Source organism: Gasterosteus aculeatus, chromosome 4, assembly GCF_964276395.1.
Source record: "Gasterosteus aculeatus chromosome 4, fGasAcu3.hap1.1, whole genome shotgun sequence".
NCBI lineage: Eukaryota > Metazoa > Chordata > Actinopteri > Perciformes > Gasterosteidae > Gasterosteus > Gasterosteus aculeatus.
In genome coordinates, this window is record NC_135691.1 from 237,501 (window position 1) to 247,500 (window position 10,000).

At 46.5% G+C, this 10,000-nt stretch overlaps 1 protein-coding gene across 1 annotated transcript in view; it reads right to left on the reverse strand.

Moving 5' to 3' along the window:
• Positions 1 to 2,699: 2,699 nt before the first annotated feature.
• The window catches only part of LOC120818173 (complexin-2), an 11,905-nt gene continuing 4,604 nt past the window's right edge, over positions 2,700 to 10,000 (reverse strand). The window contains exons 2-4 of the mRNA XM_040175034.2: positions 8,811 to 8,927; positions 6,331 to 6,506; positions 2,700 to 6,006 (exon numbers count right to left, since the gene is read on the reverse strand). Coding sequence (XP_040030968.1) covers positions 5,809 to 6,006; positions 6,331 to 6,506; positions 8,811 to 8,841 — 405 coding nt within the window. The 5' untranslated portion in view covers positions 8,842 to 8,927 and the 3' untranslated portion in view covers positions 2,700 to 5,808. The remainder of the gene's footprint in view (positions 6,007 to 6,330; positions 6,507 to 8,810; positions 8,928 to 10,000) is intronic.

Genomic DNA, 10,000 nt, shown 5'->3' on the forward strand with positions numbered 1-10,000 from the left:
TGTCTGTGAATATATGAAGAAGAAAGAGAGAAGGAAAGGAGGAGACAAGGAAGGACAGGACCAGTCAAGGGGAAGGAAAAAGAAAAAAGGAAGGAACAATATTGATCTGATATTATGTTCTAATAAAAGAACATCTGGAACGACAACAGTTCTCCTTCATGAAGAAATCAAGCTCAGCAGAACGTCACGTGATCATGATGCTGATGATGATGGTGAAGATGCACCTCCCCAAAGGAGGATCCGTCTCCTGATGGACAGACTGCAATGATGTCATGTGTACAGAATGAACAATGTAAGCGAGTAGTAAGCAGGTGTACTGCAGGACCACTGCAGGGACAACCACCATCAGAAAGAACCACCATCAGATAGAACCACCATCAGATAGAACTACCCTCAGATAGAACCACGATCACATAGAACCACCATCACATAGAACCACCATCACATAGAACCACCATCACATAGAACCACCATCTACAGAAGCCTGTGGGGAGGGAGAGCACAACTTTAGCAGAGGATAATGTTGGTTTATGATGACAGTAATATTATTAATATATAATATTATGATGAATATTTAAAATAATAATGATGATGATGATGGCAGCAGCAGGTGTCAGCAGGGCAAGTATCAGGACCAGGGTCCAGAAGGAACTACGATCTACGGAGACCTGATAGGGGAGAAAGCACAAAAAAACTCCTGGAAAGAAGCTGAATGAATGCGCATTAATAAAACGTGGATTATTGTAGAAAGAGAGAGTGAGAGAAGAAAAAGTCCTCCGGCAGTCTAAGCCCATAGCAGCTTAACTAAGGGCTGGTCCGTGCTAACCTGAGCCAGCCCTAACTATAGGCACAATCAAAGAGGAAAGTTTTAAGCTTCATCTTAAATGAGCTGGTTCCACAAAAGAGGAGCTTGATAACTGACTGGCTCCCATCTTGGTTTTTAAGACTGTCGGAACAACAAGCAACCAGGATCTATGGAGCGCAGCTCTCTAGTAGGGCAATATGGTTATAAGATGGTATCCAGCAGCAACGAGAATCTTGGTTCTCTGAGACGATGCCTCACCAGCAAGTGCCTTGTAGGTGAGGAGAAGTACCTTAAAATCTATTCTTGATTTAACAGGGAGCCAGTGCAGAGAAGTTAATACAGGAGTGATATGATCCCTTTTCTTAGTTCTTGTTAATACACGTGCTGCAGCATTCTGAATCAACTGGGGAGGCTTAAGAGATTTACAAGAACAGCCTGATAACAAAGAATTACAGTAGTCCAGTCTAGAAGTAACAAACTCATTTTTCTGCATCACTTTGAGACAGGAAGTTCCTGATTTTCGATATATTAAGTAGATGAAAAAAGGCAGTCCTTGAAGTCTTCTTTATACGAGAGTTCACATCCTGGTCAAAGAGAACTGCAAGATTCTTGACGCTGCTGCTGGGTACCAGAGCAATTCACGTGACAGCTGACTTCGAAAGCGCTGTGGGCCTATCAAGATAACTTGTTCTTGAAGTCTAACTAGCTGGTCCGTCTCTTCTGGCTTGAACGACAGATACAGTTAAGTATCGTCTGCATAACAATGGAAGTTTTTGCGGTGTTTCCTGATAAGATCGCCCGAAGAAAGCATATACAGAGTAAATAAAATCGGCCCAAGCACCGAACCTTGTGGGACTCCGTGCCCAAACTGAGATCGATCCGATAAATAGGATTTAAAACAGCTAAGAGCAGTTCCTTTAATACCAACCAAATGTTCTAGTCTCTGCAACAGGATACAATGATCAATGGTGTCAAATGAGGCACTGAGGTCCAGCAATAAGAGCAAGAGTAGGTTTCTTAAGAAGAGGTTAAATTCCAGCTACCTTGAGGGACTGTCGTACATGTCCTCTCAACAGATTCATAATATCCAGTAAAGACGTGCTAACTAAAGGAAAAACTCCCTTAAGCAGCTTAGTCTTAGTCTGCGTGTTCTCCCCGTGTCTGCGTGGGTTCTCTCCGGGTTCACCAGCTTCCTCCCACAGTCCAGAGACATGCTCTGGGGATCAGGTTAATTGGGGACTCTAAATTGCCCGTAGGTGTGTGAATGTGAGTGTGAACGGTTGTTTTTCTGTGTGTAGCCCTGTGATTGGCTGGCGACCAATTGCCCGAAGTTGGCAGGATAGACTCTAGGCCCCCTGCGACCCTTTGTGCAGGATAAGCGGTTTGCGGATTGTTGATGGTGATGATGATAGTGATGGTGATGGTGATGGTTAGCTGCTGGTTCTTTGACATCTGTATTTGCTGAAAATTCCTTGATAACTTCAACCAATCACCTCTAGGAAGGAAGTATGTCCTCTGGTATCAAGATCTGACTGGACGTCTTCGTCTTACAGCTGGTCTTGGTCTCTGGATCTGACCAGGTGTCCTGCACCTAGTCAGACCTGCGAAACCACGATAGAAGACGACAACACAAAGACCAGCTGGTTCTTCTTCTTCAGTGTGAAGAAGAGCACAGAGAACCCTTCTGGTCTCAGTGGTTCATCCACTCTGAGGTCACAACACGGAGCTCTGCTGCCCCCTCGTGGTGCTCTATGTTACTACACAGTATCAAAAACCAACCAACCAACCAATAGACTTAAATTGTTGAAGGCTTCTTTGCAGCACAGAGAAGTTTGTCATAAAATAACGTATGAAATATACTATGCTATGAAACCAGAAATAAAAGGCCGGTAGCTTTTTATAAACCTGTTTTATTAGTGCTATGCATTTCATTTCCAAAAAGAATGGTACGGTTTACAGTGATTGGGCTCCACACCGAGTACACAACATGCAGCTAAGTCACACAAAGCACAGAAAACTACATTTCACATTCTTAATTTCTGCATCCTGAAATAATTTCACTTGGAATGGTTAAGAAATTCACCCCATTCAAAATCTAGGAACTTTAAGAAGAATCCATTCCTTTTCATCCAGTTCTGGTCTCTTTTTAAATCCTAAATAAGGGACCAGGACAAGGTCGCGGCGTGGGGGGGCACGGTCGGCCGAGCTAAAAGGAATTTGCTTTCCGTGTAACGCTTGTGCGTTCAGGTACAAACGTCCTAACAACTGGAATGTATTCAAAGGATCTCGTCCCCTGCTGGGGGGACATAAAGGTGGCGACGAGGCGAGCTGTGAAATGGAGCTGTTAGCCTGTTAGCGTTTGCCGGATTATCGAACGAATGTGATGACTTTAATACAGTCCAGCCAAGCTACGCTGACATTCAGAGGAAAGTTCTCCATCTCCAGAGGTCTCTGCATCTCATTTAGGTAAACATGTGCTGTGATAGTCGTGAGACATCACCAGAAGTAAAGGAGGTTGGAAGGTGTCTCTGTGTTCCTCTGAATGTCCTGAGAACAGAAGATGCTTCAAGGATCCAGAGTTTCAGCTCTAATCTCATTTATCTCGGTGTTCCATCATTGGCAAAACCTTCCATGTGTTTGAATGCGTTTCATGTTGACATCCACACTCATCAAGAGAGGTTCCACGCGGTTCATCAGTGTGCGGCTCAGAGGGACTCTGTGAACCTCGAGCCTCGCGTCACGAAGAAGAGAATCTTCACCACACTGTCAAACAACGATGTGTCTGAAGTCCACAACGTGTTGCGACCCCTGCTGGATCCACAAACAGAACAACGGCACAGGGGAGGCGGCGATAGCCCTTTTCTAGAGGCAGGTCACATGACATGATGACGCATGGCCGTGACCTCCTCTTCACACTGGTCTCAACGCCAAAGGCTTAAGGCCAAACGGCTGATTTACATGATAAACTTTAATGATAAAGTCTCAACCAAATTAGCTTTTGTTTATTTACTTTTGCTTTTGTTTCATTTTGTTTCAGTTTTGGACTTTCGGGGTAAATTAAATAATATCGTCCTTCAGCTTCACCAAACGTCAGACAACAACAAACACTCTGTGTGTGTGTGTGTATATATATATATACACACATATACACGTGTGTACATATATATATATATATATATATATAACTATATGTATGTGTGTGTATATATATACACACACATACACATAGTTATATACAGTATATATATAGACACACATATATACACACATAGTGTATTTTCTTTTAGTATTTTAGTATTTTTTTCCAGAAAACACCAAACAATTCTCTCTCTTTTATAATTTAAAGTAATTATTGCGATCTAAACAATACGACTTCTACTATTGAAAAGCTTCTAGTTAAACAAATGGTTCGCTCGTGTTTGTGAAAACGTCATATGAGAGGGACAATGAGGAGAGGGGACATGAGAGGGACAATGAGGAGAGGGGACGTGAGAGGGACTATGAGGAGAGGGGACATGAGAGGGACAATGAGGAGAGGGGACATGAGAGGGACAATGAGGAGAGGGGACGTGAGAGGGACAATGAGGAGAGGGGACATGAGAGGGACAATGAGGAGAGGGGATGTGAGAGGGACAATGAGGAGAGGGGACATGAGAGGGACAATGAGGAGAGGGGACATGAGAGGGACAATGAGGAGAGGGGACGTGAGAGGGACAATGAGGAGAGGGGACATGAGAGGGATAATGAGGAGAGGGGACATGACCGGGACAATGAGGAGAGGGGACATGACAGGGACAATGAGGAGAGGGGATGTGAGAGGGACTATGAGGAGAGGGGACATGAGAGGGACAATGAGGGGAGGGGACGTGAGAGGGACAATGAGGAGAGGGGACATGACCGGGACAATGAGGAGAGGGGACATGAGAGGGACAATGAGGAGAGGGGACATGAGAGAGACAATGAGGAGAGGGGACATGACAGGGATAATGAGGAGAGGGGACATGACCGGGACAATGAGGAGAGGGGACATGACAGGGACAATGAGCAGAGGGGACATGACAGGGACAACGAGACATCTAGAGGCTTAATGAGGACGCTCTGAAGGAGGTCCTGTGAGATCAGAGGCCTCGCCTCCTCAGTCTCAGGATACTAGAGGACGAAGAGGACTTGACTTTGGGCTTTTCTTTGGGTTTCATGCAACACGCTGGACTCCCGCAGGCCTCCATGCAAAAAGAAACACGAGGACGTGGCTGTAAACATGGCGGCACATTCGCGAAATGTCCCTAAGCTGAGAAAAGGCCTGATGTTTGCATCTGTGTGTTGACAATAAACAGAGAGCAGAAAACAGACAGTTAATCAAGTGCGTGTAACCCTCTTTCCACCAATCACAGAGGGTGTGACAGGAGGTACATGCTCCTCCCACTGTCCTCCAGCGGGCCGAGCCTCGATTGTCTTCACCGGGACGCTCACTAACAACCACCGGGACGTCGCCCCATTTCTGGACAAAGACACATGGATTCATTTTTAAAAAATGAGATTCAAAGAAAATATAAATCTGCTACAGATCTTCAGCCGTCTGTAGCTCGGCGGCAGTGTAAGTAGCTGAGATGTTATCGTCTGAAGACCTTTCAATGTCCCCATCAGAGACATTTAATGTTGCTAACAGAGACATTGAATTATTGACGTGTCCTCTGCTGGAAGACAATGTAAGAAGACACACAACACTCAAACTCAAAACGCGACTCTGATTGGAATATAAACGCTGAGGTTCGAACTGTAGAAAAAACCTAAACATGCTCCACCCGTCGTCCTCCGGCAGCAGACCCATTGGAATGTCTGACAGAGGACAGGAGGGCGGTAAGGACAGAGGGCGGTAAGAAGTGTCAAATCACAAGTAAGAGTAGAAAAAGAAGGACGTAAAGGATTTGCAGAAAGGCAGTGAGATGCTCCCAACCGCCCAGAACCCCCCACACGCACAGATCTACTGTCGAACCCGCCTCCTTCTACTTCTTGAACATGTCCTGCAGAGGTCCGGGCAGGAACTTGAGGACGGTGTCCAGGATGCTCTCCTCGTCCTCTTCGTCATTGTCTCCGCATCCCCGAGGAATTGCCTTCTTAGGACGAGTCAGGGAGCCCTCGCAGGCCTGCTCCATGGCCGCCTTCTCCTCCGCCTCCTTCTCCTCCTTCTTCTTCAGCCCGTACTGATGGGGGGGGCGAGGGGGACAATGGGGAGAGGGGGCATAAAGGAGATATGAGAGGGACATGAGGGGGACTAATTAAAATCCCTTGGTGGTGTAACTTGAGACGACTGGAAGCTTCATTTCAAAAAAAGAGATGACGGAGAAGAAACAGAAAAGCAACAAAGAGGAGATCGAGGGGAGACAGTGAGGAGATGAGACGCAAATGAGAGGAAAAGGGGAAGAAAAGAAAAAGGAAAGAAGTAGAAGGGGAGACAAAGGGATAAGATGAGGAAAAGAAAAGGAGAATAAAGGAGGTGAAGGGCGAGAGGAGTCAAAGCAGCAAACCTTGTCCCTGATGGTCTGCCGTACTTTCTCCCTCTCGGCCTCCATGCGGGCGTGCTTGGCCTTCCTCTCCTCCTCCTGCTGCCTCAGCGCCTCCTGACGCTCCTCCTCTTTCTTGGATGCATCAGGGTCTTTCTCCTCCTCCCCCCCCAGCATCTTCCCCATGTCTTTGGTGGCTCCTGGACAGAGAAGAGAGGTGAATATGAAACAAACACCTGATTCATTCCCCTTAGAGGAACATCTTGAGACAACACAGCTTCTTCGTCAGAGGAACATCTGGATATAAATGTTAACAAGTTCTTCCTCCTTAACGGAACATCTGGATATGAATGTTCACAGGTTCTTCCTCCTTAACGGAACATCTGGAGATGAAGATTCACAGGTTCTTCCTCCTTAAAGGAACATCTGGATATGAATGTTCACAGGTGCTTCCTCCTTAAAGGAACATCCGGATATGAATGTTCACAAGTTCTTCCTCCTTAACGGAACATCTGGAGATGAAGATTCACAGGTTCTTCCTCCTTAAAGGAACATCTGGAGATGAAGATTCACAGGTTTTTCCTCCTTAAAGGAAGATCTGGAGAGTGACAGCGAGATCCTCTTTGTGGCAGTGGCAAGTGGGTGGCATCAAACTTGAGAGCCCCACCCCCTACACGGAACCCGCCGGTCCAAACCTAAAATTAGCCTCTGTAATAAGAAGACGGGGGCTCACGTGTCTCAAATAAAATTAAATAAAATAAATTTTTTTTACAGCAGCTGACCTGTCGTACAAATAACAGTTGTTTCTGGGAAAAATTGGCTCCTCCCACCCAGCGTGCCGTTGTGACGCCGACTGATTTACTGGCGATTGCCGCTGCCTGTCACAAAGTTGCCACCCACTTGCCACTGCCACAAGGAGGATCTCGGCCTTACTGCATCTGGAGATGAATTTTCACAGGTGCTTCCTCCTTAAAGGAACATCTGGAGATTACGATTCACAGGTGCTTCCGCCTTAGAGGAACATCTGGTGATGAATGTTCACAGGTGCTTCCTCCTTAAAGGAACATCTGGAGATTACGATTCACAGGTGCTTCCGCCTTAGAGGAACATCTGGTGATGAATGTTCACAGGTTCTTCCTCCGTAAGGGAACATCTGGAGAGACCAAGTATCTTCGCTGAACTGAGAGGTTCTCGGGCGGCTGGCGATAGCTCTGCTTCTGTTTCTGGTTCTTCTGTAAATCCTCCTTGATTCATTCTTACAAAAAAACAAATGAATGAAAACCTGCCAGATTTCATCCTCTGTGAACCATGAGTGTTGGCGTCAAACAACCTGGTAGACCTTCAGACATCTTGAGATAAACATCAGCATTCAGACCAACAAAACAAACATCACCTTGTGTGTCCGTAAAATGTTTGATGACATCGTGTTTATTAATCGCGACTCATTTCCAACTCATTTAGGCTCCTCCCCTTTGTAAACCTGACGATGGGGACTTCTATGCAAAGACGAGATGAGAAGCAGCGACGACCTCCGTCTCCAAGGCTACGTCCCTGTAGATCCCAGGAGACGGGTCACATGATCACACGGCCAAACCTTCTCGTCGCCGTCTTCACAGGAAATGAAGGGCGGCTCAGAGATTACACCACCGTTACCTGTCACATGAGACAAGAGGACCAGCAACCAAGATGTTCAATATCCTGGTGGAGGCACAAACTTTGTCCTGTGAACTCATCGAAAGATCTAAACCGTGACACTGAACATCATCGAAAGAAAAGAACCCCAAATCAGAATCGATCTTCTTCCTCCAGCCGCCTAGAGACGAGGCCTCTGTGCACGTTGGTGACACTCATTTATTTCCTGTCAGTGATAACTATTCGTATTTGTTGCTAGGCAACGGCCCTTATCACCCGTGACGTCGCTGGGGACGGACACATATATTTGCGGATATATTCTTTAATCTTCCAGTGGATGTCCCGCTGTCAGCTCGGTCAACGCGTGATCATCACAGACCGCCCACTGGGATCTGATGCCAACGAAGACACCATGATTTACCAAAAGACCTGTATATGTGTGTCTGTTTGCCTGTGTGTGTGTGTGTGTGTGTGTGTGTGTGTGTGTGAAGAAGCAGCTGGTCCATGAACACACACCGGTCTGCTCCTGGAGGAAAGGTCACAGCACCAGAGAGCTGCACTGTGGGAGGTCAAGTACCTCCCAGGGGGGGGGGGGGGAGCAAGAGGAGGAGTCTTTAGAGAAGGAGGAGTACAGGACGGACTGAAGGATGGAGGAGACGAGGATGAGTGGACGAGGAGAGACAGAGTGTCTGCTTCTCACAGCGTTGATTGCAGAAGGCGTTGACCTCTGACCCCTGAGAGCATTTCTATATCCCTTGACCTGCTACGGACATACTTTAAAGGAGACGCATCATGCTCAGCTAAAGTCGTACCTGTGTTTAGGGTTCCCACCTCAACCCGTAATGTCTGCTGCAGGACGTCTGAGTACTCACCACCTAAAGCTTGCTTCATCACAAAGTCCATGCTGTCTGAAAGGTGTCACGGTTCTTCTCAGGAGCAGAGCGAGCTGATCATGAAGTCCTCCTGCTGGTCTGCCCTTTCTTCTGGACCTGAGGGAGACCACATGAGACCCCATCACACACTGGTACCCTCGGCTTTCCTCACATCGGAGACGGGACACACAAGATCAGAGATCTGATGACAGATCAGAGGCGGGAAAAATGAAACAATGTAGTTCATTTCTGTTTGCATGAGACCGACAAACACACACACACACATATATACACACACGCACACACGGTCACACACATCCACAGTTTTTAGATTAAAGGAGGTGAATTTGTCTTTTTTCACCAGCCCTGTCTCTTAAATGGAGGCTTCTGAGGGCTCATAGACTTAGACTAATAGACTAGTTTTAAACGTGTGATTAATAAACAAAAACACAACAGAACCATTGATGACATTACTTTACTCACGTTTCCATTTATTTCCATCCTCCATGTTTGAGTCTCCTCATCATCCCAAAGTACCATCCATCATCTACACATCTGCTAATTGATCAAATCTAATCTCAAAGAAGCAGCTCCTCCATCCAGACCACCACACGCCAATAAACACATTCATCCATCATCAGTGTCCTCAAATAACGTCTATTATCTCCTTTGAAATCTCCTATCACGTCACTTCCTGTCCTCTGTGTAAATAATAAAAATACATTTAAATACCGTAAATGGGACATAAATATAGATCACTTCATGCTTGTCATCTTTATTTTCTGAATTTGGTTCCACTTGTTGCTTTTTGTATTTCTGCTAGTTACTATGCTAACTATGCTGAGTACAGTTCTCAGCAAGTGGCTCTGCTTTGGTTTGGAGAGGCTTTAAACACCTACAAGCCCCCCCATGAATGAGGCAGCTGAAGAAATTCAACCTGCCAAAGACGATGATGGTCCACATCTACACGGCCATCATGGAGTCCATCCTCTGCTCCTCCATCAGCGTCTGGTACGCTGCAGCCACAGCCAAGGACAAGGGCAGGCTGCAGCGTGTCCTCCGCTCTGCAGAGAGGCTGATCGGCTGCAATCTGCCGTCCCTGCAGGACTTGTTCGCCTCCAGGTCTCTGAATCCAACCCCTCTCACCCCTCTCACCCCTCTCACCACGTTCACCGTCTCTTCGAACACCT